The sequence below is a fragment of the Malus sylvestris genome, chromosome 5 (assembly GCF_916048215.2).
Source record: "Malus sylvestris chromosome 5, drMalSylv7.2, whole genome shotgun sequence".
Taxonomy (NCBI): domain Eukaryota; kingdom Viridiplantae; phylum Streptophyta; class Magnoliopsida; order Rosales; family Rosaceae; genus Malus; species Malus sylvestris.
Genome location: NC_062264.1, coordinates 31848848 through 31869564, shown reverse-complemented (window position 1 = coordinate 31869564; position 20717 = coordinate 31848848). Strand labels below are relative to the sequence as shown.

Here is a 20717-nt window from a genome sequence, read left to right as displayed (position 1 = left end):
TCAATCTTAATCTTTTGTAAATGAGGGTTTTAGACATTGGCTCCAACAAATTCACGCACCCAAGTTCGATTCTCCCCTGCACTTTACATTCGTTTTAAAATAGACTCCAATTTAGGGTTTAGTTGTGACAATCAAATATATGATTAGATCAAGGCTGAAAGTAAATTATTAATAGAAATCTACTACACTTGCAAAAAGTTAAACAGATTCAGTTACAGTCCTCAATCAAAAGGTCCAACTACATAACACACCTAGTAAAAACTACAAACTCCCAGGACACCTTAAACGACGACGTGAGAGCAGCTGAACCATGTCAAGTACTCAATGCTTTAGAGGTGACTGCTGGGTTGGCAACAATCCAAAGCGCTTCTTCAGAAGATATCTTTGCCTCGAAAATTTGTCATCTGGGGAGAAGCGGGCTGCGGTTGAACACGGGAAAGAAACATATTAGTAACGAAAAGAACCGGGAACCTTTTTCTACGGAACATTAAGTAGAGTAACAAACAACAGATCATCACAGAACTCAGTACTAGAAAACGACTCAAGGATTACAATTCATCCAACGAAAATCAGAAAACGCCGTATTGTGGCACAACCTCGTCCCCCAATCTCAAAAGTTTGATGACCAATTGTAAACCAAATCATCAGCAACACAATCCATTTCAGAATGAGTTTCCATTTCGGGAGCGGACACACAACACACAAAACACAACCATTCAGAGCATGACGTTGATAATTTCAAAACAAACATGTAAGTTGCAGCAATCTATCTTATAGCTTTGCATTTACAACAGCACCGGTAGGAAAAAAAAAACCCGAGGAAGATTACAGCCTCATGGATCTAGAAACATCCAAAGATTCGACGAAAATGACCAGACGGGAACTTAGGACTACTTTTGATTCCGTCTCGTACCATCACACCAACAACAAACAATGAAGATCCCAAACACATCCTATATAGACAAGTTAAGCCTAAAATCATTATGCAAGAACGCGAAAACAACAGGGTACGATATCCTCACAAGTCACAACATAACAATCAATGCAAAAACCTACTCAGACAACTAACAAAGCATCAAAGAGCAAAACCAGGTCGAAAAAAAGAAAAGACGGAAACATCTTTACCTGGATGGGCAGATTGTGTAGCTTCCCCAAGTGGTGATTCCTTCTGCATTCACAAAAGCAAATGAAAAGTTCAATGAGTACATCAAAAACCGAAAAACCAGCAAGTCGCTATGTGTTCTAACAACGACCTAAAACATTGATCATCATCACATACCTTGGTAGTGTACACTTTGTTGCCGTTCTCGTTTATGTAGTACTGAAGATACATGGTGCCTGCTTTTTTCTTCAACCTGCTGAAAATTAAAAGCAATTCTCCATAAAACCCCAGCAGAAAATTCTTACAAAAAAACCCCAATTGAAATCAATCCCTTACCTCCAATCAGTAAAAAGGAAAAACCCTTGTGAAATTCTCAATTTTTTATTTTGCTGCTAAAAATTTTCGAATTTTATCAAAAAATTGCTTAGCAATCTTGAACTTGGAGGTAGAAAATATGAAATTTAAGCAAAAAATATCAGAATTTGTTCTCAAATTCGTACCTGAGAGCTCCAAAAAGTAGGCCGAGGAGAAAGTGCTTGGTGTTCGCGCTAGGGTTTAAGGTCAGTGAAGACTTGAGATTTTGCGGAGATATATGCTGGATTAGTTTCCGAAATTGCCCCTAAACGAAACCCAAACTCCTGACCCAGAACATAAAGCCCGAACTTAATCCAGTTTGCTTTAATTGAAAATTCTTAAAATCTGAAGCCCAATAGGCCCAATTTAATCGTACGGGCTAAGAGCCATATTTTATGGAATTGTTTTTTATACTCTAAAAAAGTTATTGCACGTGCTGGAAGAGTTTTTTAGAGGTTGTACACTTATAATTAGGCATCAAACTCGTTATTCGTATAAGTCAAATACAATGTTTAAAATATCATTATCTGTAGAAATATTGATATGCAAATTGTGAAAATAGAATAGATATGTCGATATTGGTTGCATTTGATGAAAATGTGAAAATTTGCTCAAAAATGTGAAAATTTTAATGAAATGTTAGGTCATGTCAAACGAAATATAAGACTTTCTCCAATATTTAACCGGTATGCATAATATATTGACGAATTTGGTTGATTTTTGTTGAAAATTAAGAGTTTCTCCAATATAAATTTCACCTGTTCTTTCCATATCTCTTTGATTTTTCTGATATTTTTACAGAAATATAGACCGTATCTAAAAAAATTGAACCACGTATATCACATTCACAAGTGAAAAGAATATCTTATTCCTTTAAAATATTTTATAGTTTTATTAAATCCATTATCAAAAGATATGCCCAACAGTTGCACGCAAGTTTTGACTGATTGGCGTGGATTTGGCCTAAAGGGGCGACTTTGGCCTTTTGCTTTGGCAAAACACCGAGTGGAGTTGCTATTAAGTAGGTCACAGATAAGGGCATATTTTTTTAATTCGGATATGTTCATAGTTAAATCCGGCTCAAGTAAACAAAACAAGACCTTGCCATTAATTTTTGCAAAACAATGAGCCCTGCCCAATAGATGAAAAATGAAATTATCGATAGGCGGATTTCGCGTAACTTGTTGGTTTTGTGCAACAGTTTTGGGTTATTAGGTATTTGATTGGGAAAATTTGGAAAAATAACCAAATTTTAGACTAAATATAGAGTTATAATCACTGTTTTAATTTTATTATAATTATAATCAAAATTTGACGTAAAAGTACTAATATACCCTAAATATTAGGGTTTTTCACAACAACCAAAACACAACCTTTAAATAACCTTATTATGAGGAATTAATCTATATCGCTTTTTTATTTTCATTATTCTCTGCAACTTTTGAACTACTTCTTGCAACCTTCTAGATTTCTGCACAATGAAAGCGTGAATCAAAAAGCAAAACCAGCAAACATTTTTGCCATATCCTTTCTATGCCCTTGCAAGAATTAGAGATTTTGGTGGCCAAACAAAATTTGACTCCATAAGTAGCAGGAAGGCAAGGACTACGGGTGGAGGACGATTGCCCTCCTCATCACATTGAGAGTTAAGCTCGAAAAAAATGTTTTACTTCACATTGGCCCCTGGAGGATTTTCTGTAATATATTTATTTGGTCTTAATTTATGTTTTACTCATTTTCCAGAAAGGCTACGCTTTCAAAGCTCCCCTTCTCACAAAATCAATGGTTTTCTCTATATATCATCTTCCAAGTTCTTTGATATTTTACGTTTTTCATGGAAGCTGTTTTAATTCATGTTTTAATTATGGTTTAAAGGTTGCAGATATCTAAAGGTGTAGTTAAAGATCGTAGACATCTGAAGGTAGTTTAAATCTCCATCTATATTCAAATCTGCAATATTATAAGTTGGGTTTTGGTTGTTGTGAGAAACCCAAACATTAAGGATATATTAGTACTTTTCTATATCATAAAATTAAAATGCTGGTTATAATTCTACATGAGGTCTAAATTTTGGTTATATTTCCAAATTTCCCTATATGATTCGATTGCCATCAAAGTCGATCAGCATCTCATGATCCCATATAACTTGTTTGCTTTGTGAATCAGCCAAATGTTAGCAGGTCTCAAGTCCGAATCGAGACAACAACAAAAAATTACAAAATTGAGAGTGGGGTATAGGGGCAAGATGGTAATTTCACGTCACCTCGATTGGACAAATTCCAGTTGACCTTTCGAGCAAACTGTCTCACCTTCGAACCCACGTCTCCGCAAACTCCCTCATTTGAAACCTTCCCCCCACCATTTTCCCATTTCTTCAAATTCACGTCAAATTCAACTCCCCAACTCCCTAAAAAAATATTCAAAATTTCGTAATTTTCTCGAACTATCAGCCGCATTGCGCGATCAGAATCCGGAAAAGCTCGAAGCTTTCTGCCCCCAATTCGATCCCGAAACGATGTCGTTCGAGGAGGAGGAGGAGGAGGCATTCGAGCACACGCTTCTCGTGGTCCGCGAGGTCGCGGTCTTCAAAATTCCGCCGCGGAGCACTTCCGGCGGGTACAAGTGCGGCGAGTGGCTCCAGTCCGATAAGATCTGGTCGGGTCGGCTCCGGGTCGTGTCGTGCAAGGACCGGTGCGAGATCCGGCTGGAGGATCCGAACTCCAGCGAGCTGTTCGCCGCCTGCTTCGTCCACCCGGGCCAGCGCGAGACCTCCGTCGAGACCGTGCTCGACTCGTCGCGCTACTTCGTGCTCAAGATCGAGGACGGCACCGGGAAGCACGCCTTCATCGGACTAGGATTCGCGGAGCGGAACGAGGCTTTCGATTTCAACGTGGCGCTTTCGGACCACGAGAAGTACGTGAAGAGGGAGCACGAGAAGGAGAGCAACGGCGGCGAAACCAGCGACGACTGCCACATCGATATTCATCCCGCCGTCAATCACAGATTGAAAGTAAGAAAATTTTGAAATTTTTTAGTTTAATTTCATACTTTTAGTGAACATTATTTATGTAAATTTTTGGGATCTGAAGGAAGGTGAGACGATAAGAATAAATGTGAAGCCGAAGCCGAAGCCGACGAGTGGGGCCGGGATGTTGTCCTCAGCCGGGCTATCCGGGGCGGCCAAGGCGAAACCGATTGGTTTGGGGTTGGCTCCGCCACCGGGGTCCGGGAAAGTTAGGCCGGCTCTGCCACCACCTCCCAATGACCCTGTTGCTGCTAGAATCAGCTCTGGTAGTGTTAAGTCGCCGGATAACACAAGACGTGGATCCGACCCGTTATCGGATCTTTCCCAGACTGAGGTATACAATTGTTACTCGTTGTTTCTATGGAATGGAATTGCATTCTTGTTCAGCTGAGATTGTTGTTCATCTTGTAGAATTTGGAATGTCTCCGAGTTTTGGTAAATATTAACATATTAGCTATAGCATTTGCCATCAAAAAACTAAAATGCTAGGAATTCCGTGGGGACTTTCAGCGTTTGTGTTTATGATTCGTGCAATATCCTAATCTGATCTAAATTACGGGAAGCGGGATTTGAACTTGAGTGCATAGGAGGGCATGTTTTATTTTGATCGTATCCGTGTTGATTGTATGGAGACCTTCAGCATTGATTGTTTGTAGATAGGCAGCAGGTCTCTGCTGTCTATGCATATTACTGACTTTTGATCGTATCCATGTTGTTCGAATGGTAATATCGAAGTATATCTTGAGTGACTTATGGCGCATGTTTGTCATCAGTGTCCCTAACTTATTTGATACTGGCCTTTGTCACTTCCTTAATTCCCGGTTTACCTGGAAAGTTGGTTCCGAGTCCTCTTAGAACGGCTAGCTGAGAATGAGCAGCTAGCCGACGTTGTTTTCTGCCCGCACGTTATTGTCATGTGTGTTTCGCAAGCAGCTCACTTCTTGCACAGTTGCTGTTGTTTTTCTTTTTGTTTAAGCTGCTTTCCACTGCAATAATATGCGTCTTTGTTTTAATGTCGATCGATACAATTTTCACCCATATAAAGGAAAAAATTGCAAACTCTTTCAGTGCAAATATGAGTGGTTCATGGACATTTTACTGATGCGTTTTCTGATGATATATTTCCAGAGGAATCTTCCTCCAGCGACCGGATCAGGGTCGGCAAAGACAAGTGCAGCAGGATGGGCAGCCTTCTGATTGTGTGAGCATCCGTTAATTATGATCGATGTCTTCGATTTTTTTTATTTTTTTTTTTGTATTTTTAAGGGAAAAAAAAGTGAGAGGAAGGAATATGTGAGAAAAGAAAGAAAGCACAAGGTACCAAATACATCCATACGTGGAAAATAATGTTTCCGGGCAATATATTTTCGAGCTTCTTTTGTTCTTTGTGCCGGCACTTTGTCAACTTACAGTTTAATGTTTTTGCCTCTACAGAATACAGAAATGTGTGCCTTGTCAATTTCATTTGCTATATTTTCTCTTTGGTTTGTTCTTGGTTGGATGTTAATAATACTTGCGGCATTGCAATTTGACATTCTGTCGTACTAAAATAAGTTGGTTCGTCGTTTTCCGTTCATTAATTTTGCAATAACAGCGCTGTCTAGCCCATTAACCAAGGGGAGGAGTGCGGAAGGAAGCGTGAAAATCACTCCCCTGTCGTTTTCGTTGAAATATATCTTGCCAAAAGCCCAAGTAATTGTCTTTATTCTCTACTTTATTAAGTGCTTTTTATTGTGGCCTCCTTTCCGCTAGTGTTGCGGGATATCAAAGCAAGAAAAATTATCTGAGTGCCTTGCAGGTTACATCGAGAATTAAAGTCCATATAGATTCTTCATGGCTCTTTCAGGCCAACACTGTCCTTTTCACAACACAATATTCTAAGAGCATCCCCAAATTGATGTCAAAATGTCCACATACACTCTAACCAGTAAAAAAAAAAAAACCAAAATGTCAAATCTTATGTGACGATAGCATGAATTGCTATCAAATCTGACAGCAACTTCAAAATTAATTATTAATTTTTTTATTGGTTTAATTATCATTGCAATTAATGTTGTTGATCCGTTTACGTTTTGTTCAATCAAGGTAAGTGAACGGTCATCTCTTGTTAAAAACCTTTTATTAAGTACCTTTTATTAATTTAATCATTTATTTTATAATATAATAAAATAATAATTTAATTTAACATATCGGGTGGATAATAAAACTTTAAAAGATGTCAAAATACTATCTAGGCTGTTAAATTTAAATTTTATGTTCAAAATTTGACATCTCCTTTATAGATGCTCTAAACTAGCATTTTAGCAAAAATGATCCCTATGATTGTCATAACTAACTCACTTTGATCCCTGATATTTAAAATCGATAAAAGTAGTAATTAAGATTGTCCAACGCCGACCATTTTGGTCTATCTTTGAAAATATGAGTTTAATTGAAGAAACCACCCGTTCAAGTAGAATGGTTGACAAAAATACCCTCAATTTAATAGAAATTTTTCAAAGAATGATCAAAATGATTGACAATGGATAACCTTAGGACCATTTATATCAATATTAAATCCTCTTGGACCAAAGTAAAGAATTATGTCAATTTCAGAAACCGTTTTGGCTGAAAAACCTTCTAATTGATTCTAATTTAGGGAAAGAAGGATTCGAACTCAAGTCCTGGCCAGTTGTCCTAACTTATATATCCTTCCGGGCAACGCTGTTAAATGGAACGAGTAAATTATCCGAACTCTACAAATTACTGTATAGAGAACATGTATCTAATCAGTGTGGTTTTGTTCAAAATGGTGCCAGAAGAACGTACCAGGAAAAAGAAACTATGAAATTTCTGGTCATCTTTGCCCTACAGAAGATATTAACAATGGTAATGGATGAAATTAATCGGCACACTCGAGCGATGACCCGATGGTTGAGATTACTGACGATCAAACTCTGGCTTTAGAACCCAAACTGCTCCGTTTTGGTTTTTCTCCAGTTTGGCTATTTCCTTCAAAAGATTCTTAAACAAGGGAAGATCCCTTGATGGTATTCTGTCCTTAAAATGCTGCACTATGCTTGAAGAATCCGTACTTCCGCCTCTTTGTTGGATGAATGTACAGATCTGACGAATCACTACTTCGGGTTGCACTCCGCCTAAGTTGTGGCCGGTCCTAGAAGGTCCAACATCAAAGGATTTTGCTCGGTTAAACTGATGCTCAATTCCTGCTTCCACAGCTCTTTCTTGGTTTCCTCTAATTTTTGCCAGTAATTCAGCAGAAGATAATGCCTTCCCAGCAGGAGCCCCAGCCACGAAACCGTTTGTGCCGTTGCTGGGGCCTTCATCTGACCGTTTGGTATTCTTGACCAACTGGGAGTTCAGAGTAGACCCGAATTTCCCACGGACAGCTGATGGTGCACCTGCCATTCCTGATTTCCCAGTCCATGTGGGGACAGACACGCCATCACGGCTTCGAAGCATCCGTGACTGGCGCAACGCTTCTGCTGCTCTTTGTGCAACTCGGGAAGCTTGCTCGTCAAGCTTCATCTTCTCTTCATCATGGGCATTCATGATTACATCATGGTTCATAGCACTCTGCAGTCAAAATTGGAACAGCATTTTAAAAATAACAACGGGAACATAAATTACAGAAGAAACCGAACAATTTCTTGATTATTTCAGACAGAAGTAATTACAAGTTTATTTCAAGTTAAGTTCCACAGCTGTAATATCAATTAAAAAAAATGTGTATGTAGTAAACAAAGTGAAGAAACTTACATGTATCCCTTGGGCGTCAAAAAGGCACCTCAAAATATTTGTCTCTTCATCTACCTCACCGTCACTCTGGTCAGCCTTTTCTTTCCCATTCCTCCTGGATGGTCCAGCCTCTGAGTTATTTGCCTTGTCAGCCACAACACCATTGGTAGACTGTACAGAACCTCTCTGAGAATATTGCTTATCGGGTTCATTCTGCACACCAATGACGTTGGCATCTTCAGATAATTGACCGAACAGATGAGCTGTTTCGGTAGACCCATTCTCTCTGTCATCACTCAGAGTGAAAAGATCCTTCATGTCTCTAGCTTTAAAGAACCTTCTCTGTTGTGGGTTCTTCAATATCTTATTGGTCAGGAAATGCTTGTAAATTTGTCTATGATATACCTTCTCCTCTATGGTTCCACGGGTTATCAATCTATATATGGTTACATCCCGCTTTTGACCAATACGCCAAGCCCGCTCTCTTGCCTGTTGAAAGCACCCACATTACAGGGTTTAAAAAAATATCAACTGTTAAATCCTGTAGGCACTATTTCGATCAGAAATATCCTAGAAGGATCCATCCTCCTAAATGTTCATGATTTCGAAAGGGGGCATATCTATGATTCTATGGTAAACTTTTCAAGGAGAGAAGATTAGTTTCCAAGTTCAAACATCTGCATCAAATTGAAAATTAAAAGAATAGTAAATCCACAATATACCTGCATGTCAGTTGAAGGGTTCCAGTCGGGATCAAAGATGATCACCCTGTTTGCACCTGTCAGATTTGTTCCTAAACCACCCACTTTAGTTGTTAAAATGAAAACAAACACATCACTTGAGTTGTTAAATTCATCTATTAAGGCCATCCTCTGTTTGATGGGAGTAAGACCATCCATCCTCCGGTAACTATAACCATCAGCAACCAGATAACTTTCAATAATGTCAAGCATTTGCTGAGTTTGTGTAAAAAGAAGAACACGATGCCCTTGATCCTTCCAAACTTTAAGCACTTGTGAAACAACTTTTAATTTCCCACTGCGTTCTAGATTCCCATAATCTGGATTCTGGCCGCAGTGTTCCCTCTCAAGCAGATCAGGGTGGTTGCAGATCTTGCGCATGACATCAATTCCATAAAGTGAATTCCTATTACCATCCATAATCTGTTCCACCTCAGAACTAGCAAGAAATGCTCTATATGCAGATCTTTGCTCATCAGTGAGGCTGCAAAAGATGACATGTTCAGTCTTCTTAGTCAGCTGCGCATCCACATCAGCCTTCATGCGCCGGAGGAGATACGGCATGATCAAGTCTCGCAAAACCACAGCACACCTGCCCAATGAAAAAGCTTAGACTGGAAATACGAGAATTTTCATGAATATTTTATTTTACTTTTCCGCAAAAGTGAACCTAATCAACCACTAAACAACTTAAACTGAGATAGTTATGGAATTTCTAATATTCAAAGGTATACAAATTAACACATAAGTATTCTGTACAAGTCTTGACATACTAGTATGAGCATTCATCCAGGCCTGAGAATTTAAATATAAGCTGGGTCCTTTCGTATTTACAAGATATTAATGCAAACCTGTATGCAGTGGATACTTGTAATGGTGAAGCATTCGCATAGCCACCAACAGATATGGGAACTGCAAACTCAGCCTCAAATATGGGCAACACCCCCAACTTTCCAGGGAAAACAAAATCAAACAAGGACCACAGTTCAGTCAGCTTGTTCTGAATTGGTGCACCTGTCATTATAATACGATGTACTGTTTGTAACTGCTTACAAACTAGAGTAACTTCTGCATTTGGGTTCCTGATTCGGTGTCCTTCATCCAGAACTGCATAACCCCAATCAACATCGAGCAAACTTTCCCCTACAATACGGAGTTGCTCATAAGTTGTAATTAGCAACCCAGATTCCGACCTCAAAACACGGTTGATCAAGGAATCCCATTTTTTGGTGCTTTTAGATGATTCTGGTCTCTCATAATCACTGTCCAATGAACCTTCACTATCAGAATCACTTTCATCAGACTTTGATACTTTTTTTTTAATAGCAGGCTCCCGAGCTGAATCATGAAGTAACTCCACATGAAAGCTCGGGTACCATTTGTTAGCCTCCCTTTTCCATTGGCGCAAAAGAGTAACTGGGCAGACAATAATGCTTGGTTTATACATACGACTGAAATGCAATGCACCGAGGAAAGACAGAACCTGGATGGTTTTACCAAGACCCATCTCATCTCCAATAATTCCGCCCGCCCTTTGGCAATGCAGTTCCCATAGCCACTGGACCCCTACCTTTTGATAGTCAAAGAGTTGTTTAAAAATGTACTCCGGAATTTTCAGCCCCCCTTCTAGGGTCACATGCGGATACTCATCATCATCTACATCTCCAACATCATCTTGGTTTTCTTCTTCACAGCTGGGAGTGTTTTCTGCAAGAAAAATAATATGTCTCATTACTTTGCAGATTTCTATAGTCAAGCAAGGAGAAAACATTTAACTGTGCCATGCATCTACCTAACACCACCATAAGCAATGACAACATTGAACATACCACTTTCATGCAAATTATTTTCCTCAAGAGAAATGCGCTTTCTCCATCTTTTGTCAGGCAAAGGACGCTTCCTTTTCTTTCCTGAACTTTTATTCCTCTGTGTACCGTTTTCTAGGGATTGAGGAATTTTAAGCGGTTTCCTTAGCCTCTTAAAAGGATGAGTGGGTGGATCAAGCTTTGGTAGAGCTTCTGGATCAAGCAACTTGGTAGCTGGGCGAGCTTGAGCAGCATCTGAAAGTGACTGCACTGCTCTAGCAACACTGGCTGAAACAAAATCATCACTCCTGCCTCCTTCTGCAGGAACATTGCGCCCCCGAGATGGCCCTTGTTCTTGAAGGCCGCGCTCAAAGCCCTTTAGCTTATGGAAAGGAGTTAAAATTCCTTTCCTAACTAATTCATCCCTTTCCTAGCATATCAAAACATCAACTTAGTTATCCTCGTAGTGGTTAATCACCACACATTAAAAATCTTACAAAGCAACACAAGCTGAGAAATATTAAAGAAGCATGTTCAGTTCAAGGGTGCCAACTCACCGTTTCAACAAAGCCTGCAGATGCTGCATCCAACACAGCATCAAAGTCATCATCCTCATCAAATGAGACCGTTTTGATCCTTTTCTCTAGCTTTTTTCCGGATATCTGAACTTGTTTCGACTTCCTCTTGGGTGCAGGCTTGTCCTTAACAATATCCAATAAGACTTTGTCACGCGCAATACCCTTGGACGGTCTTCCCTTGCCTAAATCCGAAAGCTCCTTCTCAAGTTGCGCCTTTGTTTTCTTTAGACTTCTTAACCGGTCAGTAGCCAGGGCATGCTGGAGGTTATCTTCCTTATTTCCCGCCTCAGCACCATCACCACCATCATGATCACCCTCTTCACTCCCCGCTTGTTCTGGTTCAACAGTGGACTCAACGGCATCAATTTCAAACTCGACTGCCCTCAATTTGTTATACAATTTGACCCCACTGGCAACCGATGGATCAATACTTTCAGATTTCTCAAGGCGTTCCTCCTCCTCATTACTCCCTCCAACTTCACTAACATTACTACCATTGCCATTGTTATGTACCTACAGTTCAACACAACCTACGTAAATCCGAACATCCAATTAACTATTCCATCACTCTCCCCATCTCTTCGGAGCTAAAAAAACACAATTTCGAAACTTTCGATCATCTACGTGCAGTGCAATAGGTAATCAAGATTAAAACATCGAAATTCAATCAATTCCACATACCCCTGATAAAATGTCCCTCTCGATATCCTCGGGATTCGCCGCCGTCGCCCCTTTCAAACTGTTGAGCAAAATTGCATCTTCGTCTTCCTCCATGCTATTGCAAATGTGAAATATAGGGCAATTTTACCTGATAATTTCAATTAGCAGACGCAATTAAGCATGCATTCGAATCGAATTAGGCAGAAAAATCATACACAAGTCAACCATAAAACATCAAACGGAATTCGAATTCGATAAATTGCGTACCGAATTCAGATATTACAGATTCGCAGAGCGAAATCCTCTCTCTCTTTCTCTCTTCTATTGTGAGAGGGTTTTGCAGCTACTGCTCGGTTGGGGTTTCTATGGCGCGCAAGGGGCACACGATTATTAACCTGCGCACCCTCTCCGTCGTCTCCGAGAAGTTAACTTCCTCGACTTTCAGTCCCGCGGGCTTTTTATGCATTGTAAATACACGACATGTCGTTCACGGCTGTTTTAGTCCTTAGGGGTGCGTTTGTTGCGCCGGACTTGGACTGGACTAGCTGCCGGGACTAAGCTGGACTGGCTTAGACTGGACTAAGCTGGACTAACTTAGGCCTCGTTTGGCAGCTCGGACTGTACTGACTATTTCTGTCGGATAGGATAAATAGCCACCGGATAGTACTGACTAAATTAGTCAGGCGTTTGGTGCAGTATTGAACTAATATCGTATTATTTATACCGTGTTTGGTACTGAACCGGATAAGAAAATGAAAGGTAAAAAATTAAAATTTTGACAAATCTTTTTTTGTTTGATGAACCTTTCTCTCTCCCCTCCCCAGCTTGTCGATCTTCTCCCCAGATTTCCGACTCCTCCCCGCACTCCCTCCTCCTCCTTCACTCCCTCTCCAGATCTCTGGCGCCCTGGTTGATTGCAGCTACCATTCTCTCTCCATCTTTCTCTCTCACCCTCAAAATCTAACTTGATTTGAATTGATTTTGATGGTTTCCTTCTATTGTCGGCAACCCTTGTGTTCTGCAACCTTGTTCCATTTACAGCTTTCCAAAAGAGGACCCAAACTTCAGTTTGCCAACACAAACATCCTCCTCTGGGTTTACCTGATCTCCGTACTTATCCGCGTTCGGTAAAAAAATCTGTCAAGATGTTTGATTCGGACAATAAGGGGTTCGAAGACCCAAAAACGGCTTCGTTTCGAGGATAGAGGCTGGGCTCATGGCGGCAGTCGGATTCAGAGACGGCTTTTGAGGTGAAGCTGGTGAACAACTCGGATTCGCGAAGAAAGAAGAAGTGAGTTTTGTGTGTTTAGATAAATCCCTCTGCAAAACAAGAAAAATAACTACTAAATGCACCCAAAATTTAAAACTTGAATTTGATTTTCACCCAGTAAATTACTCACAAGCTTTGAAGCTCTAGAAAATAGCGGATGAAAAAACCCAGAAATCAGAAATTGCTGAAAAATTCCATGAAACAGAGGGAGGGGTGGAACCTGGGAGGAAGAAGAAGATGAATGAGAAGATGAACTAGGATTCAGACGAAGAAGATGAATGAGGGAGGGGCGGAACCTGGGAGGACCGACAGTGCGTTCGGAGAGGAAGGAGAGAACGAGCCCGACTAAATTGTCCCGTGGTTTTAGACGGGATAAATAGGCGGGTGTGAGGGGTATAAGATAAGTGGGCCCAGAATAAATAGTCAGGTGCTTATTTCATACGAAGCTCACCAAACACCCGCTTCGTATTATTAATACTATCCGGTATGCCAAACAAGGCCTTAGTGAAGCGTTTGGTGTAATGTCGGACTAAGAAGCAGGATAAGAAAAACAGTACTGTTCACCAGATTTGTGTTTGCTTAGACTAGGACTACAAATTTTTGCCATTGTGTAATAGAGTAATGCTACAAATCACTTGATATGGGTTAATTGAAGCATATTTTTGCCATATATATTATGAATCTTAAAAAAAATGACAATTGTTTTGTTTCTATTACATGCTAATAGAATTGGGTTTAATTTGCAAATGTAGCTTGGTTTAAACTCTATCACCCAACAGAAGAAAAATAATAGTGCCCAATACATGCAACTTCAACAAATACAAGTACATAAGAAGATCTCCATAATTTAGAAAATCCTAGTTAACATTAGTTAACATTAGCCAAAATAGATCTCCATAATTTACAAAATGGCTAGTTAACATAAGCCAAAATACTAGTGCAAAGCTAAGTTATAAGCCATAACATAAGATTGTATGATTAATAAAATACATCCATGTTAACATTAATAAAATACATCCATGTTAACATTAGCCAAAATCCTCATCCGCTTGCGTTGTCGCTTAAAAGCCTTTGGACGAACACTTTCTTGAGTTCCGGTTTGATTGCCCTGAACACTCCCACATTTTTTGGTTTATCCGAAATAAGAGACAATGCATCAATTTGATCCATAGGAGAGAGACCCATTGCTTCAAGTTCATTAGCTATGTCAGTATGATCTGCAGTACCTTGAACAAAAGCTTCAGTTACACACTCTCACACACGGACATACACTCACACACACCCTGCATACATACATACACACACACACTGCATACATACATACACACACACACACACACTGCATACATACATACACACACACACTGCATACATACAAACACACACACACTCACATTGCATACACACACACTGCATACATACACACACACACACTGCATACATACAAACACACACACACACTGCATACATACACACACACACTGCATACATAGACACACACACACACTGCATACATACACACACACACACTGCATACATACACACACACACGGCATACATACACACACACACGGCATACATACACACGCACACACACTGCATACATACACGCACACACACAATGCATACATACACACACACTGCATACACACTCACACACATACTCACACGGACATACACACTCTCACACACAGACATACACTCACACACACCCTGCATACATACATACATACACACACACTGCATACATACATACATACACACACACTGCATACACACACACACACTGCATACATACACACACACATGGCATACATACACACACACACTGGTCAGCTGCACACACTGCACTCACACGGACATACACACTGACATACACTCACACACACCATGCATACATACACACACACCCTGCATACACACTCACACACATACTCACACGGACATACACACTCTCACACACGGACATACACTCACACACACCCTGCATACATACATACACACACACACACTGCATACATACATACATACACACACTGCATACATACACACACACAGAGATTACACACACACACACAGAGTATACACACACAGATTACATACACACACATATTACACTTACACACACACACACACAGTATACACAAACAGAGATTACACGCACACAGAGAGTATACACACACACACACACACAGATAAACCAGAGTACACACACACATAGTATACACACACACGCACACACACACAGACACACACAGAGATTACACACACAGATTCTAATCTCAATTTGACCTAAAAATTGATTTTGAAGTTTACCAGAAAAGTTGAAATACGAAAACCCCAAATTCTAATCTCAATTTGAACTAAAAATATGAAAACCCCAAATTCTAATCTCAATTCGACGAAATCAATCGAAGATTTGAAGTTTACCAGACTGTCTCCGACCAGATGAGGGCGAGAAGACGCAGAGATGAGGGTGAGGAGGACGACGACGAGGAAGCAGGGCAAAGTCGACGACGAGCGACGAGCAGGACGAGGGACGTTGGGGATCCTCGCAGAGATGAGGACGAGCAGGACGTTGGGGATCCTCGCGGTTTTCTCTCCGAGCTTACGAGTCCGCCCAAAATTGGGGTTCTTCGTTAAGAACTCGTAAGGAAGTGTGTAATCCGAGCGAGTCCCACCTAAGCCCATTAAAGCTAATCCGGTTGCACACCAAACACAGGACTATAGTCTAGTCCAGTCCAAGCCTTGCTAATCCTGTCAAACAAACGTGCCCTAAATCATCACTTCAGTAAAAATCACGTTCTTAAACTAATTTTTTTCTTTCAATAAAATAAGTGAAAGACTAATAAAAATGATTTGAAAACTTTAAGTTTTAACAATAAAAACAAAATAAAGGGTAAAATGAATAGTATCAGGATTGACTTTTTAGTATAAAAATATGGGTTTTCGTTAAAATGAACAGTACCGAGAGTTTTTCGTTAAAGTTCTCTAAAATTAGTCCTTAAATTTATATAAACTGCTATTCTCAATCTACTATTTTTTTAAAGGATATTCTCAATGTGCTATTATATTCAAAGATATTTTATTTAATTTTTCATCAACAAGTCATGTGATTTATACATGATACATTTTGAACTACTGTAATTTTCTCGCCTACATGTCTCTAACGTTCTATATTGGTGGCGAACTAATTTCTAATTTACACATCAAAGTTAAATCTGTACATTTTTTTTAATATAAGTCCTTAAAGTCATAAGAAAAACTATCAATCTATGCTTCAAAGTATATCACATATAATTCAAGTGCCTTAAATTGACGAAAATTTGAATTAAAATAATTTCGAATCTAACACCAGGGATGTAATTGATAGATAAATTTTAATTATTTGAAGGACTCATTTTTTCAAAAAAATAAGTTTAGAAACCTAATTTTCCCTTGAATAATAATTCATGGACTAATTCACTCTTTAGTCTATTGATAAAACACAAGAATAAAGAATATGTACAAACCAAATGGGACAAGGAAAATTGGAAAACTTGTTTTTTTTTTTTGAACACTATCTACATTACGGGATAGGATAATGAGTTAAACCTTACAATATATTTGACATAATAATGTAGTTCAATTTTATTTTTAACAATAATCGAACCTACAGCTTCTCTATTTACATGTGAAGAGGATACTATAGATCATAATATTAAATGGCAAAAAACTATTTTGTTTGATTTTTAATTTTATCACATTTTTTATACAATACCTAACACGAAGGGTCAAAAGTCCACATGGTAAACTATGTCAAGTGGGACCTTTCCAACCAGTTGTAGCCCAAATCTGGTTGGCCAATAAGTTCGGAACTCGTGGCCGTTTACACACCAGATTTCTCCTCTCTCACGAGACTGACATTACGTGGTCACTTCTTCACCCGCCACGTGTGACCAAGAAGTGGGACCAACGCCAGAACCAACTCCACCGTCGGCGCCTATTTATCGGCCAACTCGCATCCATAAAACGACCGCAGAAAAACCATCACCTCCGTGCTACCTGATTTTGCAGATCAAAAATGGCGGAAGAAGCATCGAGCGGCATCAGAGTCCAGGGCATGCAATTTGCGTACGACGCGCAGCCCCCGCTCTTCTGCGATTTCAGCCTCGAGATAACCCCTGGATCCCGATGCCTTCTCATCGGTGCCAATGGATCTGGTAATTGAAAAAACCGGGCTTTTGGGCTCGTTAAGGCTGCTTCCGGCTCATAAGTGATTTTGTTAGATGTGTTTTTATCACTAACATGTCGAAATTTTATTAAAATTCAAAACCTAAGTAGTGCTTCCTGGAAAAGCCCGGAAGTGCTTCTCCGGAAAGCACTAATACGATCCAGAAGTGCTTTTAGTGTCAGAAAGTACTTTTGGAAATTCAATTTTTCAGCGAAGCAGTGCGAATTGTACTTCGGAGCTGATTGGGTTTGGATACGGCGTCGTCTCGTTTTGCAGGTAAGACCACGTTGCTGAAGATTCTAGCTGGGAAGCAGATGGTGGGAGGGAGAGATGTGGTGCGAGTGTTGAATTGTTCAGCATTTCATGACACGCATTTGGTTTGCAGTGGCGATTTGGCTTACTTGGGTGGCTCTTGGACCAAAACTGTTGGCTCTGCTGTAAGCTGTTGAACGAATTCTTCTACAATTTAAAGGATTTTGCTTTTGGCTGAAATGAAAAGCACTTAACTTTGCTTTTGTGGCTGAAAAGTACTTTAAATTTATGAGCATACTGAAATTGAAAATATTTCGTCTTTGCAAAAAATTTCAGGGAGAACTTCCCTTGCAGGGAGATTTCTCAGCTGAGCATATGATTTTTGGAGGTGGGGTAATTATAATTTTGCTGAAATTAAAAGCACTTAAATTTTGGCTGAAATGATAAGCACTTAAATTTTACTTATTAGTTATTATGTTCTTATGTTCTTTCAATTTATGAGCATGTAGATTGTTCTTCATTGTCAATATTGTTGAAATTTTCGATTGAATTCTTGTGTTTGCTCATGATTTTTGGCAGTCGAAGGGACTGATCCTGTTAGGAGAGATAAGTTGATTGAGCTGCTTGATATAGACCTGCGGTGGAGAATGCATAAAGTATCTGACGGGCAACGGCGTCGAGTCCAAATCTGCATGGGACTTCTTCATCCCTTTAAGGTATAATGAGAATGAGATCTCGAATATCGGTTTGTAAAGTGAGATGACTGCTGCTTGTGTGCTTCATGTTTTATTCATAGTTATGTCTTGTGTCCGAGTCCGTCTGTGATTAAAAACTCACATTGTTTCTGACTAGAGGAAGTTGACAAATCTGCAGGTTCTCTTGCTTGATGAGGTAACAGTCGACTTGGATGTCGTTGCTAGGATGGACTTACTAGATTTCTTCAAGGAAGAATGTGAGCAGGTACTGACATTATTTATTATCGACAAATTATATCATGCTTCTTGCTTGGAGTATTATCCAGGATCACCTTATGATCGTGCAAATTTTGATTGTCGGGTTAAGTAGTTTAAACATCGTTTACTGATTCATTCGACCTGATTACTCTCCGTTGTGACGTATTATTCATCCTTTTTGTGTAAATTATAGAGGGGAGCTACAATTGTATATGCAACCCATATCTTTGATGGGTTGGAGACATGGGCAACGCATCTGGCTTACATCCAAGATGGTGAGCTAAAGAGGGCTGAGAGGTTGTCGGAGGTTAATGAGTTGAAGAGTTCGGTCAATCTGCTCTCTGTTGTTGAATCCTGGCTCCGTGCTGAGACCAAGTCCGACAAAAAGAAATCCTCAAATCCCCCTGCCCAAATTAAAAAGACCTCGCCTTTCGCCAGTTCTCCATTTACGTCATCAAGGCACATGGCGTATTACCGCTGATCTCAAAGAAGCTGTGAGATAATATCAAATTCGAAGTCAGATGAACAAGTAAGAAAAGCAATTTCATTCATCAGCTATTATTTCCCCTTTTTATATTGTAGAAATAAGGTTGGCAGTAAGATGAAATCCCCAGTTCTAGCTTTCGCGTTTGTTTCTGCAAGATCAGCCTGCAATCCCTTTCCTGATCTGGCTTTGCCTTCCGATGGTAAAGAAGAAGCAGAAACAGATTCGTTGACAAGAAAGAGGGGACGTGTGATAGGAGCATCAATATGTGAATGGCACTTGGTTTATAGGATTTGATAGAGGACATTGTCTTAGACATTCTTCTTGTGTATTTGAAAACATTCACTAAAAGGGGTGACTTGTGTCACAAGTAAAACACATGTGATGTACAACGGCATAGTTTACGATATAGAGAAATCTGAATGTGATACAGCTTCAATTTTTAGTTATTAGTCTCAGTTTTACTCTTTACTGAAGATTGTTCTTTCCACCATCGGCCTCGCAATGCGAATTTTTAGCAGTTTTTTTTTGGGAATAACTACGTTATGTGATTGCGTTGCTTAAATTTCCAACAGTTGAGCTTTTCTAAGAAGCTATTAGGTTCATAAGAGGAGGAACTGAACAACCTCACCCATCTCTCTACTACTTCAGCTTACAGGCATCATAAGCGACCAACTAGTAGCTTTCTTGGGTTTGAACAGGCACGAACCCAGCTAACGAAATTGGGGTGGGCTGTACACCCCAGGCACTTGGGTCCGTGTTAGGGTTTAATATAGTGATCAAGAGTACTTTACCTTGTTTTTTTTTTTTTTTTTTTTTTTTGAACTATAACGAAAAATTTCTGGTACTGTTCACTTTAATGAAAAATCATATTTTTACTCTAAAAAGTCAATCATGGTACTATTCATCTTACATTTTATTTTGTCTTTTTCGTTAAAACTCAAAGATTTCAAGCTCTTTTCATTAGTTTTTATATTTTTTTTTGGGTCAAACGTAATAAAATTCATCAATAAAGATGGCTATTAGAGCATTTCCACGATTAAAAAGCCCTCGGGCAACAAGCTATTTAATCTCCTAAGTGAATAGTAACTGCGTTTGGTAAATAGTAATTGTTCAAGTGTATTTCCACTCTTAAACTGAATAGCCCATACAATCTGTTTTAAAATATTATTAAAATTTTCTTCTGAAATAATAAAAGAAAATTTTATTTTTAATTTCGGATGAAAATAAAAGATTGGTTGAAAGTATTTTATAATATTTGAAAATATTAAAATATGGTGTAAGATGGAAGAACTTGGTTAGGTATTTATAGAAAAAAAATAATTATTTTATAGATATTTTTTGTATTTTAATTAATTTTTATGTGTTTATTTGTATTTTTTATTAATTTTTTTAATTGTGGCTGACGTCAGCCTTGCGTCACATGGCCTAAGAGCTAGGTTAGTCGATTTTAGCCTAGGTACGCAACTAGGCTCCCCCATAGCCTAGTGGATAGGAATGGGGTGGAGGAATTTTAGGGGTGGGAGGGGATTTAATCCACACT

General features: G+C 39.3%; 4 protein-coding genes across 6 annotated transcripts; 2 read left to right on the top strand and 2 right to left on the bottom strand.

Annotated features, from left to right (window-relative positions):
• Positions 1–140: 140 nt before the first annotated feature.
• On the bottom strand, positions 141–1702 carry LOC126620914 (H/ACA ribonucleoprotein complex subunit 3-like protein). 3 transcript variants are annotated; one of them, XM_050289233.1, is made up of 5 exons: positions 1603–1641; positions 1439–1491; positions 1280–1358; positions 1126–1168; positions 141–419 (listed from the first exon to the last, which is right to left on the bottom strand). In XM_050289233.1, the coding sequence occupies exons 3-5, from the start codon at positions 1331–1333 to the stop codon at positions 322–324; spliced, it is 195 nt and encodes a 64-aa protein (XP_050145190.1). In that variant the 5' UTR covers positions 1334–1358; positions 1439–1491; positions 1603–1641; the 3' UTR covers positions 141–321. The 3 variants fall into 3 exon arrangements, with proteins under 3 accessions (XP_050145190.1, XP_050145188.1, XP_050145189.1); XM_050289231.1 differs by lacking the exon at positions 1439–1491 and having other exon boundaries at positions 1603–1702; XM_050289232.1 differs by lacking the exon at positions 1439–1491 and having other exon boundaries at positions 1280–1355; positions 1603–1690.
• Positions 1703–3759: 2057 nt separating this feature from the next.
• LOC126624450 (uncharacterized protein At1g03900-like) lies at positions 3760–5945 on the top strand. Its single transcript, XM_050293510.1, has 3 exons — positions 3760–4466; positions 4546–4815; positions 5610–5945. The coding sequence occupies exons 1-3, from the start codon at positions 3972–3974 to the stop codon at positions 5676–5678; spliced, it is 834 nt and encodes a 277-aa protein (XP_050149467.1). The 5' UTR covers positions 3760–3971; the 3' UTR covers positions 5679–5945.
• Positions 5946–7205: 1260 nt separating this feature from the next.
• LOC126623429 (protein CHROMATIN REMODELING 8) lies at positions 7206–12439 on the bottom strand. The gene is made up of 8 exons (XM_050292320.1): positions 12270–12439; positions 12024–12150; positions 11322–11855; positions 10789–11194; positions 9811–10666; positions 8942–9551; positions 8241–8708; positions 7206–8057 (listed from the first exon to the last, which is right to left on the bottom strand). Exons 2-8 carry the CDS (start codon positions 12114–12116, stop codon positions 7401–7403), a joined length of 3624 nt encoding a protein of 1207 aa, XP_050148277.1. The 5' UTR covers positions 12117–12150; positions 12270–12439; the 3' UTR covers positions 7206–7400.
• Positions 12440–17267: 4828 nt separating this feature from the next.
• LOC126624202 (ABC transporter I family member 19-like) lies at positions 17268–19619 on the top strand. Its single transcript, XM_050293239.1, has 6 exons — positions 17268–17474; positions 17762–17922; positions 18074–18125; positions 18317–18453; positions 18611–18697; positions 18884–19619. The coding sequence occupies exons 1-6, from the start codon at positions 17336–17338 to the stop codon at positions 19169–19171; spliced, it is 864 nt and encodes a 287-aa protein (XP_050149196.1). The 5' UTR covers positions 17268–17335; the 3' UTR covers positions 19172–19619.
• The last annotated feature ends 1098 nt before the right edge of the window (positions 19620–20717 follow it).

Bases quoted from the DNA above. Each gene is read 5' to 3' on its own strand.
- LOC126620914 (XM_050289231.1), bottom strand. From the start codon at position 1,333: ATGTATCTTCAGTACTACATAAACGAGAACGGCAACAAAGTGTACACT. The intron at 1,169-1,279 runs GTATGTGATGAT...TTGTGAATGCAG, and splicing joins ACAAAGTGTACACTACCAAG to AAGGAATCACCACTTGGGGA. The intron at 420-1,125 runs GTAAAGATGTTT...GTTCAACCGCAG, and splicing joins TACACAATCTGCCCATCCAG to CCCGCTTCTCCCCAGATGAC.
- LOC126624450 (XM_050293510.1), top strand. From the start codon at position 3,972: ATGTCGTTCGAGGAGGAGGAGGAGGAGGCATTCGAGCACACGCTTCTC. The intron at 4,467-4,545 runs GTAAGAAAATTT...TGGGATCTGAAG, and splicing joins CCGTCAATCACAGATTGAAA to GAAGGTGAGACGATAAGAAT. The intron at 4,816-5,609 runs GTATACAATTGT...ATATATTTCCAG, and splicing joins CGGATCTTTCCCAGACTGAG to AGGAATCTTCCTCCAGCGAC.
- LOC126623429 (XM_050292320.1), bottom strand. From the start codon at position 12,116: ATGGAGGAAGACGAAGATGCAATTTTGCTCAACAGTTTGAAAGGGGCG. The intron at 11,856-12,023 runs GTATGTGGAATT...GTTGAACTGTAG, and splicing joins AGAGGGACATTTTATCAGGG to GTACATAACAATGGCAATGG. The intron at 11,195-11,321 runs GTGAGTTGGCAC...TTGATATGCTAG, and splicing joins CTGCAGGCTTTGTTGAAACG to GAAAGGGATGAATTAGTTAG.
- LOC126624202 (XM_050293239.1), top strand. From the start codon at position 17,336: ATGGCGGAAGAAGCATCGAGCGGCATCAGAGTCCAGGGCATGCAATTT. The intron at 17,923-18,073 runs GTAAGCTGTTGA...AAAAAATTTCAG, and splicing joins CCAAAACTGTTGGCTCTGCT to GGAGAACTTCCCTTGCAGGG. The intron at 18,126-18,316 runs GTGGGGTAATTA...GATTTTTGGCAG, and splicing joins TGAGCATATGATTTTTGGAG to TCGAAGGGACTGATCCTGTT.